Genomic DNA, 23743 nt, shown 5'->3' on the forward strand with positions numbered 1-23743 from the left:
TAACTGTCTTATGTCGCGAAATTCTGTACGTTTTATGACAGACGCTTCGACAACGACAGCACGTAAGTGCAAACGTCACTCCCAACTACATCTGACCCCTCCCACTTCGTAGCCGCTGCAAAGATGGCGTCCATCATGGAGGGGCCGCTTAGCAAGTGGACCAACGTCATGAAAGGATGGCAGTATCGCTGGTTTGTTTTGGACTACAACGCCGGTCTCCTCTCTTACTATACGGTACGTCTATTCCCACTTGTGGCAAGCAGCAAACCATGCCATTCAGGCTGTTATGTACCAGATATTTGGGCCGGTATCAGCGCTCGGCCTGGTGTTAGTCACTAGTTCAGCTGGCACAAAGGGTGGGTCTGCACAGTCATCGGTCTCATCTGAGCCAATCAGAGCGAAGCTTCCAGACCGAATGACCAATCGTCAGTCCGTATTTTCATTACTAGCCCTTCGCTAGCTTGCTTGTAAACCTTCAGCTGACTTGCTCCTCCAGGCGCAATTTATATCAACTACGTAGCGTTTAAATAAATAGTTTTTCCTGGTAATTTGTTGCCAAAAATCAAGTGGTAACCGATTGTTTGCAGTTGAAGAACAGGGTAAGCAACCTGTGAGCTAACAAGCCGTCCAGGCTGGAGGGGAGTGGTTGCTTGGTGGGTTTGACCAGTAAAGTTTCGTTTTCAATATAAGTTCTTAGTCTTTGTAGAACTGAAGAAATACTTCATTGATTAAAGAGCTCGGATGTATTGTATGTCTGTGTTGTGCTTGGTGCCTAACACTGACATTGCAATGGTGTTTATGCTCGCTGTCCCCTGAGAAATTCTGGATTGGGATGGTGTAATAGAATGGATGGGAAGTTATATGCAACAACATCTGAACTTTCAGTGGGAAAATAACCGTATGCTCCAGTTGTCATTATTACCATGAATGGCAGGTCTGACTTTTTCGGAGAGAGATGTCACATATGTATGGTGTATGTATGTATGTTATGATTTGTTTTCCAATGCTCTTCATGAGTATAAACGTCATATTTTGCTTTGCAGTCAAAAGATAAGATGATGCGAGGCTCAAGAAGAGGTTGTGTACGACTCAGGGTAAGTTTCTGACTTGTGCTTTGGCTTTGATTTCTATACAAGTTACCTGCGTCTGTCATGATACTAAAGTAACGCTAACAGAATTAAAGCATATTTTTGATATTAACCAGAAGCTCTCCAGTGTGTATCCTGCATTGTACTTTTTTGTTATATGATGGTTAAGCCTTATCGGCATTGTCACATCTATTTGGCCAACATTTACAATTCAGTAAACAAATCTCACGTACTCATCAAGCAGGGTTTCCCTCAGAACAAAAAAGATTGGGACACAACAACAGATTTCTTGAAAAACTTGCATCTCGTATCCTTGTCTTCTCTCGACACAGTCAGGCTTATCCTCTTGTCTTGTATTGTGAGATTTATTTTGGGTTTGGGGACTTTTGAGTGAGAACAAGCGCACAATGCTGACAGCTCTGATATGTTTGTAGCTTTGTTTTGGCTTTGTCATAGTTAGCAGCTAGTGCTCAGAGTGTAAGCAGGTTATGTGGATGAATCAAGACACGCTAGTATCTCAATTATGTTTATTTTGGGGGCAATTTTCCCGGATAACATTTTTAATGTTTGTATCTCCCAACTTAAATTTAATTCAAGTCCACAAAATGTCACAAGTTTTACTCTGTAAAAACAACAAGGACTACAAAACAGGGCTTGACTGTGATTCTGTTCCTGTTTCAACTGATCAATAACATGAATCACCCAGGCAGTTACAGCAGCTTGAACAACCTAATAAAAACTAGACTGACTCACATGTCATCTTGGAAAGGTGCTTGTCTGAACTGTGTTTATAGGGAGATATACTCTTCCTCTCTGGTCTCAAATCAGTGCACGGGCAGGAAGGCACGTGCGGCCCCAACCAAATAACAAAGTTATTCGATGTCCAGCATCTTCAACTGTGTAAATGTGACTTCTATATCAATATGGAACACTATCAGTTTACTTGTATGTGAAGATTCTAGACGTATTTTTGAAACTAAATTATTATTAAGTAATACATATTAAAGAAATCTGTAAAGTTGTCAAACAATTAAAAGGCTATTTAATTGAATACATTTTCCATTCCTCAATGTGTATTATGCAAATTGCCAATTTCCCATCACTGTTTTGATTGTTTATAAACTATTACAATTGTCACCGTAGCTGACGTTGACCAATCATTGGGTCCCCTGCCCTCCATACACAGAAACGTAGGGGAAACACTAAGTATGTTTGTCCTTTTTGTTTTGGACTACATAAATTTTGCACTATTCTTCATTCCAAAGGGTGTTTAAGTGCGATGCAAAATCACATTCTCATCACTGACACCAGCTCCAGGGAGTCACAGATTCTGGAAGTGTGGAAAAGCTCCTGAAATGGTCATGAGTGGTTTTCTGCAAAACCTAATTTCTCTGAAACTGTTCGCGGTGAAATGTTTGCTGCATATGGGGAGAGTTTGGTCAAGGCTCAGTGCTGCTAGTAAGACAAACTTCACTAACTGAGCCATCGAAGTGGTCTGAAGAAAAGCCATGTATAAATGTCCCTCACCGTTATTGTCAAAAACACAAATTGGTGTGCAGTGAAGCAATCGCCCTATGATGGGAGCGGACATATTTCATGCAGTGAGGTGTGTCTTGAGTTTATGTTAAATTGACGTTTCAACGTGCTAAGACTGTAGATAGCGCGCAAAACATGGCAAAGTAAAATGGAGAAGTCTTTATTTACTAGTGTTGGAAAATGTTCGGTAGAGGGCAGCAGAGTCACAACTTCAACGCATGACCTCATTCTAACGTGATACCATCGTTACAAATCCTGTTGGTGCCCGATTGCACATTTCTGATGCAACAGTAGGATGATATATGTATTAGAGCAATGTATTGTATACTAAAACATTTGTATATCTGAATGTTTCATGCACTTCAGTATTTTACTTGTATGATAAATTAGTTGTTTTGGTGTCCTTCCCTGCTCTCATGAAGCATTATCACGTGGCAACTTCTACTTATCTGTTCATACCAAATTGATTTTCTTGCTAAATTTGTTGATCAATCTTGAATGTACAATGCCCTGAATTGTATGTCGTCTGATATGTCGACCTCATGGAGTCACGTTTGAACCCTGGCTAACTTTTGTCTCAAAAGATGAAGTGTTTTTGTCTCAGAGGGCGAGGAACCTGGATTTGCCTTTTCTAAAGTCTTTTACAACAAGACTGCAACATAATCTCCCCTGCAGCGCTACAACGTACCATTTTATGGTAGACAGTTTCGCGGATGTGACCTACATTGCTGGTTTTGCAGAAAACCTCTCATGCTCAATCAAAGTCCTGGGTACGAACTTTAATGTCTGTCAGAATCAGTGAATCATTTTCTGCTGTAGTTGCCCACAATACACTTACAGTAATGGCACTTCTCAAATCTGCGTCTCAGGTGGGAGTTTGTGACGTTACATGGTTTCAATGTAACACAAACTGACATGTTCAAATGTAACAACAAACCTCTCGCAAGGATAGCGCAGGAGTCATTTTAGTCTTTTTTTATTAACAATAAAAGTGCTCAAAATTTGTTGGTGATTGATATTTTTAATCACCCAAACGGTATTGGTATGGTGCAATGATCAATTTTGTTGTATTCCATGGTGTTTCAAGAGATGAGGCCATTTTTATTTTTACATTGTATTTATAATCATGCGAAGCTACTCTATTGTTATGTGATATTGGATTGCCAAAGAAAGAAAATTGACTTCAGACTTCACAAAAATGTCCAATTATTTGTACAGTTTTATTCATTATAATAGCCTATGCGATTCATTAAAAAAACAGATCAAGATTTTAAATTAAAATTTGTCTTCCACAGAGTGCAAATAGGCAGCTGATGTCTGTGCTTTTAACAAAAGCAGAGTAGAGTTCGGTCTTTACATTGGGCCTGCTTCAGCTCCTCTTTCCTCATGTCTGTTTGCTCAGGGAGCAGTGATCGGCATTGATGACGAGGATGACAGCACTTTTACCATCACTGTGGACCAGAAGACTTTCCATTTCCAAGGTGAGGTATCCTCCTCCTTTCCATTTCACCCCCATGTCTCTTAGTTTCCCCCAGTTGCCCACACTTGCTCCGTTTTTCCAAGCTCAATTTTGCTTCAATTGCTTCTGCTTATTTGGTCCCTCACTCTCTTCCACACACACACACACACACACACATACTTCCCTTTCCCTCCCCGCCTTTTAAAGCCTTGGATTGGTCTGCTCTCATGCCAGGAAACGCATGCACTCAGACATCTAAGCACCGTCAGAACATGCATCCAAGCTTTTCTCTCTCTCTCGGAAAGCCTCTGTGCTCGGAAAATTTGGACACTAAATGCTGGTTCTTTACACTATCTGTTTTACTGCGGGGAAGATAGAACCGTCTCGGAAAAGAACAAGCAAGTAAGGAGTTTATTTTTGTATTTTCTGATCCCTCTTCCTGACTGCAGCTTTGAAGGAGGACTGCTGCTTGCTTGTCTCTGCAGTTGCGCCTCTGGGGATAATAGAGGAATACTGCTGAGTGCAATCCTGAGCTCAGGTCTTTCTGGTTGCTGCATCTCCATCTTTTGCCACATCACTGGCACTCCTTGCACTTTAAGATCCAGTCAGGACACGATTGGCTTCCAGCCACGCCAACCCCTCCTACTCAGTGTGCCAGCCTTTTTTCCGCTTTTGGCAGAACTGTCTTGCCCGGTACACAGCAGATACTCCTTTTTACTCTTACCACCGCCACCATGTTGTGATTATCATTTTTCATCAACTTAACTCTTCCATGCTTTTATTAGTATCCATTTCTCCCCCGTCCTCACTTCACTCGTTCCACTAAAAGCCCCATTTACCTTCCTCTTGAGGTTTGCTTGTCACTAGTCCATGGGCCCCCTGCCCTTCTCACCACCTCCATGCCCTCTCCCATGTCTGTGTTCCGAAGCTGTATGCTGTGGTTCTACAAACGGAAGGGTAAGACGAAAACTGCACGTGTCTTCGTCTACATGCATGCAAGTCCCAAGCTGAAGGATGCAGAGGAGTTGTTTGCTCTCCGGGTGTCTCATTTTGGGTGGAGCAGCCTGCTGTTTTGTGCTCTTGATAGTTCAAGGATGTAAGGTGGCTGTTAACTTTTCCTTTCACCTGAGATCCAAAATAATCTGGATTTTATGGGGAACATGGTTTAAATTCGATAGGTTGATGTTGTTGCTGCTCTGTGGAAACATGCCAAAGTTTCGTTGTCTGCTGCTGTTGCTGCTTCTGAAGAATGAATGATCCAGTTTATCATTATTAAAGGAGGAAAATATATCTAGTGCCTTGAACATGGTTTGAGGCAGTGTTTAAATAATTTATGAAATAACTCTTCAAAATGTTTGAAGTAGTGTTTAAAAAGTGCCTAAATTAAATTGGCGTTTGACCAAAACCATGTGTCATAATGCGTGATTAAAAACATACATTTTATTTCAGTTTTACAATATCCACGACAGCATCATTCAGAGTCAATCTTAATACTTCAACTCCTTTTTCTATAATCAATACTATCATTTTCCAACTAGTTCTGATTTGGCTCAATGGCAATGCAACAATGCCATTACTCCAACAGAAACAACACGTTTGTGTCACATTCAACAAAAGCACTAAAGATGGCAGTTGCAATGTTTTGGATTCCCACCATGGGTTGACGCATAAATACACTCTTACTTCTGTACTTTTTGCATTTAGCTGTTTGACAGGTTCTATGCTTTGTACAATTGGTTTACTTATTTGTCTCATCCTTAGTCATGTCCTTTGAACTATGGACAGTTGAGTAAAGGCAAATTTTCTGTCAGGACCATTGTGGGTTTGACTATAAATCTGTGTCAAACATAAGCAGCCTGGTACATCCGCTGTTCAGTGTCAATGCTGGCAGGGCAAATTTTGCTGTTGCTGTAAAACAATCTATGGTGAGTGTGTTGTCAGTGAGTCTCTCCTTGTAGTATGATTCCTCCTTTTACAGCTCATATTGTCGAGCAAAACAGCGGTGACTGGACATGGTGCTGACCAGGAGAACTGCTCGGTACTGTCCTTTTATTTGGAGAGACATCCATTATTCATCTCCCTGTGTCCCCTGGTGTTTCATCAGAGTAGGTTGAGAGCCTTTTAGCGTTCTCCTTCTCCACCTCCCATCTATAGTGGTTTTCAATTATCTTCCTCTTCCAGTGTTGGGTAGTCATGTTAATTGGTAGAATAATAATAATGATAATAATAAATTATCTTTAGCTATGTGAGAATATGTCTTTGAAAACTTGCACCTTTTTATAACTCTTCATTGCAGATTAATCTAAAATGGTGTCACGTCATCGCCCTCCGTAATTTGTTTTTATCATAATGAAGAAGCATCATAACTGTTTAGAAGTCCCTCTGTATTTTGACCTTGGCACATGCATGTTTAGAGGTAGTATGAATAATTCAGAAACATTTAAAATAATAATGAAATACGACAAAGGGAGCAAGGACTGGGAATGAGGACCAGAGTGGGTGATAAATCTCTTGCACAATGACTTTTGCCTTTTGTTTTCTTAAATGCTTTCTATCATGCTGATGGTACCAATATTAGATTTTGACTGTAATAATATATATTTTTTATCTTAAGTATAGTCAGAGGGTGTATAGCAAAACAAGTTATTTTAACCATAAGTTGTAAATTTTACATAAGGTTCAATGAAAAGCCTTACTTTTAATAAGATAACTGAAGAAGCCTGACTGCTCTGTAGCTTCACATCAATCTGTACTTCCCCTTTCAGTCAGGTCAAACCTAAACTATTTTACCACTTTGTTCCTCAATGACTTCTGTTTATCATACCTCGGATGACTTGTGTCTGAGGTTCAGCAGGGATCAGCCTTCTGCTATGTGAGGACCTGCACTATGTCCTCCTGGTTTACCAGAATAAAAATGTCTTTTCATGAATAGTATAGGTTCATCTGAACTGCTGGAGTCATGTCAACTTCTGTTAAGTCAACTAAATCATTGTGACATGTGATGCAGTCACACATTCGTGGGGCGGATAGAATATTTTGTTAGAAGTGGTTGCAGAGCTGCATCTCTTCATATGAAAAGAGATTTTTCAGTTTATCGGTGTTCATGTCATGATTTAAATTCTTCATCATTATTTCTGGGATTCTACTTCCTCACAGCTATTTCTATAGATCCACACAGTTATTCATTAGTCCTGGATTAATATGACTGATGACTTTTCCAAGTCGGTCTCTTATTAATACGTGTTAATTAATGATGTTGAACATGTTGACTTAATTAAACAAGCCGATGAACGAGCAGCACTTGCTTTTCAATGGAGCAGTGATACCAGCTCTCCAGTGAGGTGAGGAAAGGGTTAAAAAAACATTAGCCATTAATCTTTACTCGACTGGTGTTTAGCTCCAGACAAGTGAGTGTTAGAGTGGATTGGCTTGAACTTCAATTGCCTTTTTTGTGTGTGAAAAAGCTTTTTCACTGCAAACCTGCTCTGACATTCATCATCCATTCATATATACTATATATATATATATATATATATATATATATATATATATATACACATACACACACACACACACACACACATATATTCTCCACTGTTTTGTCTTATTTTTGTTGTTGTTTTCTTGCAGTTGACTGAGGTCTTGTTGGGATATGAGTGGCACTTTGTTATTTATCTATGGAAGCTACAGTGTTGCATTTCACAAGGCTCTGTAAAATGAAATTAAATGACACACACTTTCCTGTAAAATGGTTCTGTTTAATTGCTATCCTTTTCCTTTTGAACCTATTGTGTTAAACTAGTGAACTAGTGAATAAATGATAGGTTTATCAGACATTGGCGAAATTAATCTTTGAAGCACAGTTTCTATTTTTCAAGTGAGTTTAGCTTGCACTTCACTGTCATCTGTTTCAGTTCACCATCATTTAAGGAGTTTCATCTTCTTGTTTTTGTTGTGTCTTCTCTCCCTGTTTCATTTGAATTTCACGATAATTAATATTTGACTATGTTGTCTGTAATTTAGTCATATTCAGATGCGTCATCAGTCAATATTTGTGGAATATAATGTTTCCTATTTGTTGAAGTGCTTACCTAGACTGTGTCAGATAGAATTTCCAAATGTATACTATGACCATGTTACTGTCATTTTACTATGTCATCGCCCTGTGACAGCACACTGTGTGTATTTGTGTCAGGCTTAATGAGTGTGTCTGTGTGCTTCCCTCCTCAGCCAGAGATGCAGACGAGCGAGAGAAGTGGATTAATGCCTTAGAGGGAACTATCCTCCGCCACACCCTCCAACTCCAGGTCAGTATCCAAGTCTCCATCAGACAAAGAGCATTCTGCTTTACTGAAATGCCTGGATATTATATCAGAATATGCCTGAACATAATGCTTTGGAGAAAACTGTTGTTGATCTGCTCTTTTGTGCAGCATGTAGCAAACAGGCAGTGTGTTACGAATATGGAGAATGCTGATCCAAAAAGCAAAGCAGTGGGGTTTTTTTTGTTGTCTTTTTTTCCCTTTAAAATACTTCATCAACAATAAAACACTTTTCCCCAAAAGGTGGTTGTGAAAGAAAAGAGACTATGTCCCTAAAGTTGAAACAGATAGACAAAGATATCCCAGAAAATGATTACAAGGTATCGGTGTCATAATAAACTTAATTTAATAATTATTATTCAAGACTGGGTATATTTGTTATTCATGAAATTTGTCCATTTCCACCATCTGTTATTAAAGCAATCAGTTTGTAGGTTAAATATCGAATGTGTCATTTTTAACTGCCAATATCACAATTCTGAATAAGCGTCATTACTACATAGCAAGATTTAACCACTGATTCATTCTCTCTAAAACCTATGATGGAATGGTGCCTATGATACATGTGAAGTACCATAAGTAAGTACTGTAAATGTCAAGAGAATGAAGCAAACATTTCTTCGTACTAATAATCACTGTTCTTAGTGCACTGCTTTGCGTTCATTGTTTTGTTTATTTTTTTTGCAACCACGCATTGTAACATCTGATAGTTTCCTGACTGACATGCAGGACTACTGACATACACTCATACAGTCTAAATTCTCAGTCGAAGCTCACATAGATCTAACTTGTTAATATGTGCTTGTGTGGTTCCTTCCCAGGATAAATGTTGTTGCTTCAGTACCCTTATTTGGCATTGAAACCTGTCTCATATAATGTTTATTATGCTGTATATTTTAAGTGGGTTCTATTGGGTAGTGAAGTATAGCATATTTTTTTGATATTCCAGCTTTCAGACGGAGTCGCCTTGGTGTTGTGTGCGCTATGTTCTTCAAGACAGTTCAGATGGCTGATAATCATCCCTTTTTTTGGCTTTCCTTTGAACTTAACTTTCTGTGCTCTCTGATAATCTGTCAGATCCTTTCACAGTAGAGAGACACACACTGTGACGTGTTAACACGCTGCAGTCTTTGTATCACATGACCCACAGTAACCAATGTTGGGCGTGCTTGCTTGAACAACCAAACATCTGCTCTTGCTGCATCAGCCAATGAGAGCAGCTGACGATGCAGCACTTGTTTTTTTTTTTCCTTCTTGCCTGCGTGAGAGGAAGTGAGCCTTTACTGCCAGGGGAGGGTCCTGGATTAATTCAGCTCCTTCTGCATCATATCCAACACTCTGCTGCGGTTGGATAAGCCCAGGCCAGACTGGCTCTGTAGCTGCTCTGGTTTGTCCTGGCATACTGCGTGGGAGCAGCAGGAGGAGGAGATTGTTCACTCTTTATTTGGCTGGATAGGTTAATGGAGTGAAGGTTGACCTGAACTGGACTGTCGCTGTAGGGAGGGACAAGAAGACTGGAAGAGAAAAGGTCCTCGGTTTGGCTCAATGGCCTGGAAGAATTGCACACGGTTTAGCACAGAATGTTTATTGGATGGCGACACCAGGTAAGTAAAAAACATGCAATTACACAACTGCACTCCAGTCTGAAGTTTAATTACTGCAGTGAAGTGGTGGAACAGCAGCGTTTCAAAGTGGGTCACACAGCATGGAAAGACAAATAGAAATGCAGAGCGGGGGCAGTGTGTTGTTTGTTGAGTCTGGATTGGTCTGGTGGGTTAGTCAATGTTTGTGTGTGTTGTGATGTGGCACATGGTGCACCGATATTACCAGTTAGGGCGAATGGGACCTTCCCCCAGTGCTGAGTAACCACTGCTGGTTCAGAGCTGAAGCAGTGCGTACTGATGTATTAGGGGAGTATGGGAGAAATCTGCTTCTTATGAATTAACCAGGTTTTTAATCTGTCTTCTTTGGAAAAGTTATCGGTCTGTCTCTGTCTCGCCTGCCCCGTCTGTGCTTTGTTGTGAAAACATGCAAAGTTGTGTGACACAAAATAATTGCAGCTCTGTTTATGGTGTGTGTAAAGTGAGGAAGGTTGGAATGGTTGCGTTGTGTTTTTAAGTAAGTGATACATGTTTTTTGCCTGTAAGAAAAATAATTCAGTTAAACAAATCATTCTCTTGGAATATGTGAGAAATTATACATATCACTCTGCCACAGTCTCAGGAGCACTAACACCAACTCATGATGTCTGTCACAGGGGTTTGTAAATCAGAAAAATATTCATACAAAATACAGATTAATATTAAAATATTATATTATATTAAATGTTAATCCCAGAACAGGTGTTTATTTTCCAACTGATGTATTAATCTCTTCAGGAAGTCAGATTTGCACTATTCTGGTCGGAGCACGTATTACCCTCTGTATAAGTTTGCTAGAGGTAATGTCGTTGACTAAATCAATTACAGTTGTTGATCTTGCAGATGAAACTTCCTCAAACATTGGTCATAACGATGAGTGAATTACCCGCTAACTCGCACACCCACCTACGCTTTCATCCGTGTCACTCTTTTGCTCAATTTTTCCATTTCTTTACACTACTGGGTGTCTTCCGTTTAATATAGTTGCTAGAATGCTGTTTCTGGATTTCACGATATGCCAAAGTTCAGTTTTTTTAAATCTCAAGCTACTTTGCTCCTTATAAGATTTTCCCTGTAGATTGGACGTAAATTCTGGGTTCTGGGTTAAAAGCCACATGATTTGTGGTGACTTGGCTGGCAAGTCATGTTTTTGTACTTGGAAGGCACATTCATTTTTATTATTTTGTAAGTCAGTGTTTTTGGTTTGTGCTCAGGCAACTGTGTGGTCAGCCATAACCTATCGCGACACTGACAAAAACCACCTTTGCTCCTTTGAGGAAGTCAGTCAGCTGACTGGAGCTGCTCCAGTGCCTGGGTTAACGCAGACTTTGTTCTCCATGAAACCAGTAAGATGCGTTAGTTAAATGTTAACAGCAGCTGATCGTGCACTTGATGGCTTTTCTTCACGTTCCTAAGAGATTGTCTGTCGCTAAAAGGAGGACTCCTCCAGGAGATACTGGCTCTGGGCATCGCAGCCCATGTCGGGGAAGAATTTCATCGGAGACGGTTGGACTGCACTTGATTTCTAGGAATGACGCTTGTGTTTTGTTCCGCTGCCATTTTACTTTTCTGAGTGTTTTTCTGTGATTAGTCACCACTGTGTCATGGAAACTTTTTCTTTGTGAGTTTTTATAGGAAGTCGGATCTGTTTTCACGTTTCCGTCTTCCTCTTTTCCTGCTTGCAAAGCCTGATAAATGCTCCTGGATGTTTCACTTTCCTGTATTTACTGTGTGGGATCTTATCAGAGAAAGGTCACCTCTTTTTACAGTGTATGTGTAGTATTTCCAAACGCGGTAACAAATACTTGGGAGTACCTCACCTGTGGTATATGTCAGTCCCAATTCCCCTGTCTGCTCCCCTGATCTAGTTTCATTTTAACCCTGACACCCAGACAGACTGCTGTCCCTTTGTCTTTGCGAGCCTTTTTGAAAATGCACTGAACTGAAGCCCTATGTTGAATTTAGCTGGAAGATTCTCTTGCATTGCTGTTTGTGTCGGGCATTTAGTGTGAAAGCTCTTGACCTGAAGACATTCATTTTGCAGGCTGATGTTAAAAGACCTCTTCAAATGCTGTGGACATTATTTGCTTCAAGGATTCATTTCATCTGGACTGTTTGGGTGCAAGCCTGCTAAAAATATCACTGTTTCACTACAGGAGGCCGAGACAGGATTTGTTCCAAGTGTCCAAGACTTTGACCGAAGGTTAGCTGAAGCTGACGCCTACCTACAGATTCTGATTGACCAGTTGAAAGTAAGACATGTCAATTGTTTTTGGTTTTCACCATCATCGTATGTATGAAATGAAGTCTTCGAGTGTTGTTTTCTATATTCTGCACCATGAGTGAGGGGATAAAAATGGGATTTATGATAAGTTCAATATATTTTACTGGTGCTTTGTCTGATATCAAGATATGTCCTTCCATTTTCCAAAATTTATTGTGCATATTTCTCAGTTGGCGAGGCATTATACTACAGCTTTCCCTGATTTCTATTTATTTATTTATTTTTAATCGCCTGATAATTGAGATATGCATGTTAAACAAGCCAATAAATGAATCTTTGTGAATGTACAAACCACTGTTTTCTGTAAATGTACAAGGGACGAAGCACACTTTTCATTATTACTCATACCATTCAGTGCAGTGTGTAAAATAGTTTCCTGGTTCTATGATTCATCTTTTCATTGGCTTTTACCTCTACAAAAAATTTGTTGACATTAATATTGGTAATATACTTAATGATAACATTAAGTATATGCCGAAATTAATTAAACACATTTCATGCTGTTAACGCAAGTCATTTTGGAACATTTCTGTACATCCATCTCAGGTTATGCTCCATCTGTTTTCTCTCTTTTTACCACTCACAGCTGTTTGATGAGAAGATCAAGGACAGTAAAGAGGATGAATCACGTAGAGTGAGTATCAGCAGAGCTGCCTCTTCCTTGTGTCACGTTTCACTGGTGCTCTGATTTCCTCCACATTAGAGTGGCGGCTGACAGAAGGACTCTGACGAAATTGAGATATAATTTCTTTTCAGCACATTTTTGATGCTTCCTGTTGCTGTGTTCGTCAAATTGGATAAAATCAGCAGTTAATGAGCTACTGACCTTTGTTCATGAGAATAAAGTAGAACTTCATATTTCTGTTGTTAATTTCCACCGGTTTAATATTTTGTTGCCTGTTATTCAGTAAGAAGTTGAGGTTGCATTAGAAAAGCATTTATTCCATACAGATTTCTTACAAATCAAAGTTCTGTTTCTGCGCAGTAACTCCTGTCAACTATATATTGTATCGCTCTGTGCAAAGTCATAGTAGCTTAAAATACTGTCTGGCTTATATAATGCTAAATAAGTAATTAAATAATAATAAAATTGATGCTAAAGTAAGCATGCAGTTAGTCAGTTTTCTTTTTTCTTTTTTTTTGTTGGATGTGGCACAAAGCATTAACCATTCCACTCTATCTTTCCATATTGTTCCAAATTTCCTAGTTGCCTGACACAGCATTTACAATACTTGTTTGACTTGGCAGCCGATTTGAGCACATCCCAATGTGCAGTTTAACCTTACCTGGAATATTACCCAGCCTTTTTATTAAAATATACATGTTCACCTGTGCTTTTTTTTCCTCTTTTTCAGACAATTGAAAATTTGAAAGAGACGACTTGTGTAAGGACCGACTTCTCATTTTTTCTTTCTCCCACCCTCAGACTTCAAGTCTTGAAATAGATTTTCCTTTCCACTTGCTCTTTCAGAGTATGGTAGAGTCCATCAAGCACTGTATCGTACTTCTGCAAATCGCCAAGGTAAGCGCCGTCTCAGCACAGCTTTCCTCTTTTTCCCCGTTTTGTCTGACATTTCCTCCATGATCATTTACTGTGATGACCAGATCAGCAGGGCTCTATTTTCTGACTCTTGGCCAGTTAAGGCCTCTCGCAGGGAGGTGAGAATGCACCAGTAATCACTTTTTCACACCCAATCTAGTTTGTTAGTGCGATGTGGTCTCTCCCTCGAATGGTGGAGTCATAGATGTGGACAGTGATGAAATGAATACTGCTCAGGCGGGTGAATATTTTACTGCATGATCAAAAGAGATGGATGTCGTTGCCCTTTGCACCATAGATGCTCTGGATGCTTCAAATAGCCTAACAATGTCTTCTTAAAATTTTAAGGACCAAAGTAACGAACAGCAACACGCAAACGGACTTATAGTAAGTTTGACATCCTTCGTCCACGACCGAAAGCAATGTCAATCGAACTGCTAACTTTCTTTTCCCTCTACTTTACTCCAGACTATAGAAAAGCCAGTCAACTCCGTAGTGCATGCAGTCTAATATGGAGATCAGCTTTTTCTCTTTTCCTCATGTCTGCCGCCACTGTCCTCTTGATCACCTTAACTTACTGATTCAATTCCTTTTCGTCAATGGGTGGACATCTTGTCATCTGGCCACGTACATAGAAACCCGGAGAATGTACATCTCTACTGTATGTATGTGGGTGTACATGTATATTGGGAGGACTTTTGCACTTCATTTTCACCCACTAATGAGAGTCAAATACTTCATTGATTTATTGTGTCCTCACTGCCTGCTTATTGAGCTATTCGCAACTATTCTATCGCTTCTGCCTCAGGTGGAATTGTGTTTAAATTACATCCATCTTTTGCTCTCAAATGTCAGCTTGCGGTGAGACCTTGAGAGATTCATCTCAATTTTTTAGCCTCCAGTAATGAGAGAGTGCCACAACTTTTTAGTTGGAGTTGACTGTCGGCCATCTGAGCGTCAATAAAATGTTCATTTTTGATGGAGTGATAAGGTGATAGACTTTGGAAAACAGAGGGAGAAACAAAAGGTTATGGTAATAGTGTTGTTTTTTTAGCTCTGTCTGTTGCTTTTACTGTGCAGGGGAGAGGTTAAAAATGTATAACTACAATAGTTATACATTTTCTTGAAAATATTTGCAATGAAATGGTAAATGAGGAATTGAATTTCTTTATTAAAATTCCATCCATCCAAATAAAATGTGCCTTGAAGGTATACTGACAGCAGTTAATGACAACTGTGCTTTGTAGAGACGAGTGACGCTTGTGGGAACCTCAGGTGTCATTTTAAATCGGGTAAAAGCCTCTATATAGCCCTTAAGTGAAAAATTCTAAGCTTGTCATTCTCAGCTGCACGTGTGTCGGACTAATGCAAACGAGAGGGTCGCTCACTGTTTGCAACTCGACTCTCATCTCTGGCTTTTAATCTGATGGGCTTTAAGTACAGTATTATGTGGTGTAAATGCACAGCTCCATTCCACCACCCTGTGCACAGTACCACAGACAGACAAAGAATCACAGTTCATGATTTATCAGTCAATATATTAATGCAGGGTTTGACTGACCCTGTTGGTTAATTGCATTTGATAGATTTTAAAAGTGGCAAAAGACGAAGAGGACAATCATTCATGAGACATGAATGTGAAAAAGGAGGAGATGATGAGGATGATTGTGATTTGGAAGGATGCACAAGATTCAGTTTCACCTCAATTTTGTCTTTCCCAGGTGAATAATTTGAATTTCTAAGATGAAAACCAGGTATGAAATAGAAATGCAAGTTGAGTCAAGCAGAAAATGAGAATGGATTGTCCTCAAGTCTGAAATCCACAGTTGAATTGATATGGTGTTGAGTCGTGACGCGGTAAAGTCTTTGGTCTCCACACTAACTCTTTAGTATAGTGCCACTGCCGTTCCATCATTTATATTAACACAACTGTAGCAATTTGGAAAGAGTCTGTTTTTGCTGTAGGACAACAAAAAGGACGCTGACTAACCTGGTCCCCGCTGTGTATCGCGTGCCCTTGGGGAACTCTGTTAGACAATAAGGTCGATATGTTTCTGTGTTGGCTTGGGCCGATAACTATTATGGCTGACCCCGTTGCGCAGAGAGGCACTGCACGGCTGTGAGAGGGTATTTTTTTTCAGTTTTCTGTGTTGTGCTCCAGATGTTGTGGAACAAATGTGTAATGACCTTTTGTCTCTGTGTGGTGAAGAAAGGTACAATGTCTTATACACAGACATTATTTCAGAGGTGTTTTGTTCTTGTAGAGCTTTGTGAGGTGGTAACAGATTTCCATACTGGTTATATGAATGATATACTTTCATGACGCTTCCGCATCCCGGAGGTGTTTCTTGGGTGACATTAATTGTTAAAGACTGTGCTCTTGACTGTGAAATGAGATTTGTCATTTCTCTATCCGCAGTCCAATACTGTAATAATCACAATGAGTTGTTTTGTTTGGATTAACATCAAATACCCTCGCTGAGTCGGCTGTTTAAAGTAAAATCAGTAAGCAGGCAGTGATGTGCAACTTGAGCAAGCGTGTCTTCTCTTTTCACGAATTTTCATTCAGTGCATGATTTCTTTTTTTTCAGAGCACCATCAACCCAGTAGATGGGATCTACCAGCCCCCTCTGGACGCTCCTGTAGTCAACACCACGATGCCAACACAGACGACGCTCCCTGCAGGTAATGCATACATTTTTTTTCTATAATGTACGGATTTATTTAATGCCCAAAGAAATGTGCTGTCATATTAACCACCTATAAACAATCACCCTTTATACACAACATCTATGGCATTTTTAAATGGCTGTTATATTATTATTTTTAGCTGATATGGCTCGTCATAATATACAATGCGCCCTGTGTTAGAGATGTTGGAGAATGATCCAGCTTCAGGAACAACTGTGATTCAGGTAGTCGCCTGGAAACTCCTTTTAATTTTCTGAACTTTCAATTTGTTGAATGCAATAATCAGGTTGGTATGGTGAATGTACCCAGAGTCAGCTCATCGGAAGAAATATAAGACGTCTTCTCTCAAATGTACACTGGCGTTAAGTCATATTGTGCTTGCAGTCTGGCGTAAAATTAAAAACCATGATTGGAAAGAGAATTCTACACCCTTTTAAATCAGGCCCCATCTTTTGTAACATATGTGCAGGAGGCAACAGCGCCCTCTGGTGTAGTCCCTTGAAGTCCCAGTACGTGCTGGAGCGCTGTGGGCGCCATTATTTCTTTCTCCCCATCCTCCCCCCCATCTGTTTCTTTCATAAGTGCATCGACTGAACTGAGTCAATATTCTATTCCTCATGTTTCACTCTTCCTGTGAGCAAGTTGAAATATAAAGCAGTAACTTGAATGGCAGATCAATAACGTTAGGCTGGTGAAGCGCCTCTGTCCTGATCGTAATTTCCTGTTTGGGTTTAGAAATGTATTGAGTGTTTGAAAATAAAACAGGGAGCTGTTTAGTGCCTGTGCAGGAGACATTTTCAACGAAAGACTGGGGGTTAGTTCAAATTTTTGTTTAAATTTTTAGGTTAAGTTTAAACGTGACTAAAACATAAACGTAAAACAATATTGGTGTCATCACTGTTACTGAAATACTGTGAATTGGAACACTTTTAAAGTAGGCCATTCTAAATGAGTCTGAACAGACTCTAATCCTCCTCATAGCTGGAGCATCTGTCTGCAGTATCTGATCATTTAATGCTTTCTCTTGGTTTTTGCCTCACTGAGAAATGCCTCTCTGCTTTCCCCCTGAAAAGACGGTTCTCAGGTTTGTAAATCTGACCAGCGGCCTTCAACGTTACCTGTCGGGCCTGTCGTCACAGTAATGGGGAGTTTGCAGACTCCAACCCCTAACAGCACAGGTGAATCTCCCTCTCTTTTAAGATGAATATGCTTCGCACAGCCATCACCTCAGGACCATGTTGCTTCATACTATACACCACATAAAGGTGCATTCTCATTGGCTGTCTCACTGAGTGTCTTTCTTGATCAATGCTGGTCAGAAATGGTACATAGGAGGCTGGACTGATATCCAAGTGCTTTTGGATCCCATCTCTGTTGAGGTATATTCAGGTCCTGACCGACAGAAACCTGAAAATACAGTGTGGCGTGTTGGACTGCACGTCAGCCCATTGTGTTTAAGCATTGGACTGGGGTCACCATTCGGGTATTGAGTGGTCTGCAGCTATAAGGCTCCAAACTAAAAGCACAATTTACTTTGTGCGTCTTAAATGCAGCATCATCTTCCCCAGCTATTCCATCGATTTGTGAAACAAGCACACACACACACAGATCTACCTTTGTCTACCTTGTCCTTTTTTTGGTTTGGAAGGAGACCAACCAGAAACATGTGCAAACAATATTTGAAAGGCAATTCTGCTGAATTCTGTTGATATTAAATCTAAATCATCTATATTTAATACACGTGAGTCTTTAACAACCTGAATTTAGTACTTTTGTACTATAATTTGTTTTTTCTTCATGAAATAAGTTGGAACCTGTTTCATTTTTAACATGCTGAAAGAAAAGGAGGGGAATAGATTCAGGAGCTTGAGAGTGGTTGATAGTTTCTCCAGCCCACCCAGTGCTGTTTACAACCGTAAAGTGAATTAAAAAGCTTGCGAATGCGGAGACTCTTGTCCGTTTATCATCTTTGCTGACACGGCACTTTGAAAATGCTGCGCGTTGCACTCCGAAGACCTGCATGCTGAAGAGTGTTGTCAATATCCTCTGCAGAGAAGCCCGCCCCTGTTAAAGACCCTGCCCCCCCACCATTACTGTGGATCAATGTTACCTTACATAAAGCCACAAGTTGAGCATCGATTTGCCTGCAATGTTGAATTGCTGTGTTAAAGAGTAAAACTTGGTGTCTTTATTATTGGTCATGGTAAATGTGTTTTCTCCTCTGCAGGGAGTGGCCCGTCTGGACCCAGCAGTGGTGTGGCCTCCCCAGCTCATATCCCCCTCCCCTCACACTCGGTCCCAGACTTCTCCTATTCTTCCAGCGAGGATGAATTCTATGATGCAGATGAGTTCTATCAAAGTACCACATCTCCAAAACACTGCAACAAGTGAGTACTTTATCTTTTGTGTGGAAGTAGTGGAGATAATGTACAGAATCTGCACCTTATATGCTTATTTCTGTGTCGTCATGTTCGTCTGTCTTCAGTCCCTCTGGAGCGCCTGCAGCTTTGCCACTTAATAATGAAGGAACGGCACTAAAACGACCAGAAACCACAGAGTCCCTAAATTCATCCATGTCCAACGGCACCACGGATGCAGGTGAGGCTTTGTTGCACAGTCTGCGGATCATGTGTTTGGGTCTGGTTGGATGGTGTGGCCTGGTCTGATCACGTGCTGGGAAAAGATGCACTGTTGTTTAAAACATCAATTTTGCTTAGACGCGTTCGACAGCCATGATGACCGAGATGATGAAGGTGAAGGAGAGTCTGTAGAGGAGCACAAAAGTGTCATCATGCATCTGCTGTCCCAGGTCCGTTTAGGAATGGATCTCACCAAGGTAGGGATATTTAATCGTCCATATTTATCATAGATTTAGTCCTCTAATCTTTGGAACTATCCTCCAAACTGACTCACATCGGTGGACAGTGTTAGCATGTTTATGGTTCCAAGAGAAAAACACAGGCACCCGCAACAGCATCAATCCTAACTGGGTCAATATAGTTGTGAACTGAAACAACCTCCTGATGTGATAAGATTGTTTTTCAGCGTACATCACACTTGCTCCACAAGTTTTATATGCATGTAGCATTTTGTGATGAAGTGTTGCATTCTGTTAAGCATCCTGTTCACTTATCGTTCGCTTCGGTTAGCTTTGGCTCAGTTGCCTCTTGCCAGTGCTTTAATTCTGTGCTGTGATTTAAGGCTTTGAGTTTCTAGTTTTGGTGCTGAATCCGTGGGTGCACATGTTGCGAACTGTAATTTGTTTGTCATTTTATTTGATGGAGATGTATTGTTAAATGGCCGCCATGGTCTCATAGCCTCAGCTGATGAGTTGTATTTTAATTTTACATCTCAATCATTGTTAGTATAGTTCAGCTCGATGACACCCGGATGCCCAAAGAAGCTTTTCAAAAAAACACTAGGCTTGGCTGCCCGTAGGTGGCTCAGTTTAGATTACAGTTGACTGGGCGCCAAAAAAAGCTTCAGGTGTTATGTGGGCACTTTATGTTCATCTTCCTCAACTGCATGGTTAAATCAACTAGAAAGGGGAGGTTCTTCCGCTCATTCATTGGCTCTTAAAAGTGGTGTAGTAGTACACGGTATATAATCTAACACGGTATATAATCTTCTTCTCAGGTGGTCCTGCCAACTTTCATCCTAGAACGAAGGTCCTTGTTAGAAATGTACGCTGACTTCTTCGCACATCCCGACTTATTTGTCAGGTACTGACCACACAACTGTTTTTTTAACTGATTGAATTGATATTTATGACAATGAGAAATTGCTTATGTGAATTCCAGCATTGCTGAGCAATCAGATCCTCGGGACCGCATGGTGTACGTGGTGAAGTGGTATCTATCGGCCTTCCACGCTGGTCGAAAGGGATCCGTGGCCAAAAAGCCTTACAACCCCATCCTGGGAGAAGTCTTCTACTGCCACTGGGATCTCCCCAGTGAGACCGAGGAGCCCTCCCCACCCTCGGTGAGAGCAAAACTGGTGGGCAGCCAGCAACAACCACAAGTCTGTTTGAAATAAAAACAATTTTGTGGCTCTCCTCTCCCAGCAGGACACCGTGTCAGACGGTCCAGTTCCCTGGTCGTCGCCAGACAGTGTGTGTTTCGTGGCAGAGCAAGTCTCCCATCACCCTCCAAGTGAGTCTCCTGAATTTCCAAGTGTAACTTTGTTTGGTTTTTATTGTGACATTTTGTTGTTTCTCTCTCAGTTTCTGCATTCTACGCAGAGTGTTCAAGAAAGAAGATTCAGTTCAACGCTCACATCTGGACCAAGTCCAAGTTCCTAGGAATGTCTATAGGTGTCCACAATATTGGACAAGGTACAGAAGACCCCAGAGTTCACACACCAGTAGACACTAAAACGTCTGATGTTTGAGTCGTGAATTCAATTGTCCACTTGTGATCCAGGCTGTGTTTCATGTCTGGAGCATGATGAGCACTACATCCTCACCTTTCCAAATGGCTACGGCAGGTTTGTATGACTGAACCTTCTGCATATCCCACTCCAAGCGAGTACGCCATCTGACCTGAGCTGTCCTGTCCAGATCTATTCTGACAGTGCCGTGGGTGGAGCTCGGGGGAGAGTGCAACATCTCCTGCTCGAAGACCGGCTACAGTGCCAACATTGTGTTCCACACCAAACCATTTTATGGAGGCAAGAAGCACAGAATCACTGCAGAGATTTTGTAAGAGCTTTTTATTTACAAGTTGGTGCTTTTTAGAAAAATCTATGGGTTGTAAGATTCTTTCTTATTCTTTTCCAGTGCACCCAACGATAAAAAGTCTTTTTGCTCCATTGAGGGTGAATGGAATGGAGTGATGTACGCCAAGTGGGCGACTGGAGTGAGTAGCCTGTATGATGTGTGTTGCGTGAGAAGTAGTACTCTCACGGAATGTAATGATAAGCAGCTACAGATATGGAACCCATTCAGCAATAGAAAACCTCTCTTGTGCTGCAGGAGAACACAACGTTCATCGACACCAAGCGGTTAGGCATCGTGAAGAAGAAAGTGAGAAAACTTGAGGACCAGCTGGACTATGAATCTCGAAGGTACGTCACAGTCACACCTGGAAATGTTGGGTCTGTTGACCTGTGTTGATCTCACCCATGCCAGACTTTGGAGAGATGTGACGCTAAACCTGAAGCGTAAAGACATCGACGCAGCCACAGAAGCGAAGCACCGTTTGGAGGAGAAGCAGAGAGCGGAAGCCAGAGAGAGGAAGGAGAACGAGCAGCAGTGGGAGACCAGGGTGAGGCAGTCTGCTTCGGTCCGCCACCGTCAATACAGACTAACATCAGTCTAATTCAGTGGTTTTCCTGGCGCTGCCCACTCTCGCTTGTTCGCCTGTGAAAGACCTGTTGTTTCCCTCCCTTGACGCACTGCACTTCCATCCTTTCATAAAATCTTGCTCCTCTCTTGCTTGAGTTAATTTGAATCCTTGTAATCCATGTTTCTCCTCTTTGTCCTGTGTCCAGTTATTCCACGAGGACGGCGAATGCTGGGTCTATGACGAACCTCTGCTGAAGAGAATAGCCTCTCAGAGGCACTGAGAGGTCGACGCACTGGTTCGCTCACGCACGCACCTGCAGACACAGCAGAGTCTTCATAAGAACTCTTTTGCAGAAGCACTTCATACACAAGCCTTCGAGTGACTGACTCTATGTTCAAAAAAATTGCATCTGACTGTAACCGGTTTGGAAGTGAATGAAATCCACCAGAAAAGTGCAGAGGAGGACACACGACGGAAGCTTGTGTCTCTTAATGTGAGCAATCTTTCCTCCACCACCGCGCCACATGAGATTCAGCAGCCGAGACAAGAGTGAAGAAGTGTCTCGTCGCCGTCAAGACCGCCGCCTTCAAACCAGAGCCAGTTTCCCAACACACACTGACATCTTTGGAGGGGCCAAAGCTTTGTAGTTCCTGTTTTCTCAATCAAATAAACTTTCCAAAAGAACCGGCGCTCTTCATCTCAGGGAATCTGGGGACTGAGGGACAGAAAGCTGCTGCGCTTTCTGAGACTCCTAACAACAGCCTTACAGTGGTGGAATGAATTCCTCTTAACAGAGCGGGGAACGACTTTCCTGCCTGCCTGCAAATACATAACTCTTGTTTATATATGATACAGATATACAAATGATGGATATATATGAATATATATAAATATATACTTTTTTATTTTTCGTGCTCATTTCCATGTTCCTGATGGCAATAGTGTATAATATCTGTGGATATTAAACATTTGGCTTCACATCTTACCGAATCATTCCATGTAGACTTTTAAGGATCAAGTCCAACTTAAATATGTTGCCGCCACATTTCTGACTCGAGTATGATGGAGCCATAGCATCCAAGCATATGTGATGTTTGAGTTATATGCAATATGTGGAATGTGCTTTGCCTGACCTCATGGCAAGGCCACCTAACTTGACTTGCTATGGACAGAACAATCTCTTTGAAGTAACTTGAAGGCATTTATGAACAAATGATTGTCCAGAACATTTGTGTCCATCTGAAAATCAGTAGAGTCTTTAAGAACATCACCAATCATCTTGGAAGTTAGTGTTGCTTTGTTGCCACGGAGGCAGTGAAGAACAGTTCCTGCTTCCATCCTGCGCTCAGCTGGTCAACTTCTCTTAGCTCCTCCTGTTGCTCATCGTTTTGATGTCTTTCTTAAGTCATTAACCACCTAAGAGGCAATATGTATAACTATATTCTTCTGCTTTTCTGAACCATTTTCATATTTACTTCTTTTAAGGTCGGTTGTAAGTCCAATGCTGTTCGAATGAGCTATAAAAATAAACGATTTTCACCTGAAAGGGTCGATAGAGGAGTGTGGAGGTTTGCTTTGGGCGTTTGTGTTACAATGTCATACTAGAAAATCAGGTCACCACTATAAGGTGCCGTGACTGAAAATGTTTTGTCATTACACGTGGTTTGCTTGTTGCGGGAAATTATTTTTGCATCAATGAATAAGATCGAAAAATATTGTTAGATCACGCTGACGGCAAAATATTTTGAACGTTAAAACGTATTAAAAGGATCTTTTGCGGAGAGAAATGTTTAGGGTTTAAACATGAAGCGCACACACCAAGTTGACCGGAAAAGGCGCTCCGTAAGGGGCGTGGCTGCTGCCGTTTCGGGCGTATCGATAAATAATTATTAATAATA

The 23743-nt window shown here is 41.0% G+C and overlaps 1 protein-coding gene across 8 annotated transcripts; it reads left to right on the forward strand.

Annotated features, from left to right (window-relative positions):
- The first annotated feature begins 108 nt into the window (after positions 1-108).
- Positions 109-23391, forward strand: osbpl9 (oxysterol binding protein-like 9). 8 transcript variants are annotated; one of them, XM_053874534.1, is made up of 24 exons: positions 109-234; positions 1044-1094; positions 4027-4105; positions 8314-8390; positions 12202-12297; positions 12916-12963; positions 13685-13714; positions 13801-13851; positions 14218-14256; positions 16461-16554; positions 17634-17738; positions 18788-18947; positions 19046-19158; positions 19278-19396; positions 20197-20282; positions 20361-20541; positions 20624-20711; positions 20783-20893; positions 20982-21045; positions 21119-21259; positions 21338-21416; positions 21533-21624; positions 21689-21824; positions 22051-23391. In XM_053874534.1, the coding sequence occupies exons 1-24, from the start codon at positions 124-126 to the stop codon at positions 22123-22125; spliced, it is 2226 nt and encodes a 741-aa protein (XP_053730509.1). In that variant the 5' UTR covers positions 109-123; the 3' UTR covers positions 22126-23391. The 8 variants fall into 8 exon arrangements, with proteins under 8 accessions (XP_053730509.1, XP_053730517.1, XP_053730534.1 ...); XM_053874542.1 differs by having other exon boundaries at positions 20627-20711; XM_053874568.1 differs by lacking the exon at positions 109-234 and adding an exon at positions 471-599.
- Positions 23392-23743: the final 352 nt, after the last annotated feature.

The sequence above is a fragment of the Synchiropus splendidus genome, chromosome 1 (assembly GCF_027744825.2).
Source record: "Synchiropus splendidus isolate RoL2022-P1 chromosome 1, RoL_Sspl_1.0, whole genome shotgun sequence".
Classification (NCBI taxonomy): domain Eukaryota; kingdom Metazoa; phylum Chordata; class Actinopteri; order Syngnathiformes; family Callionymidae; genus Synchiropus; species Synchiropus splendidus.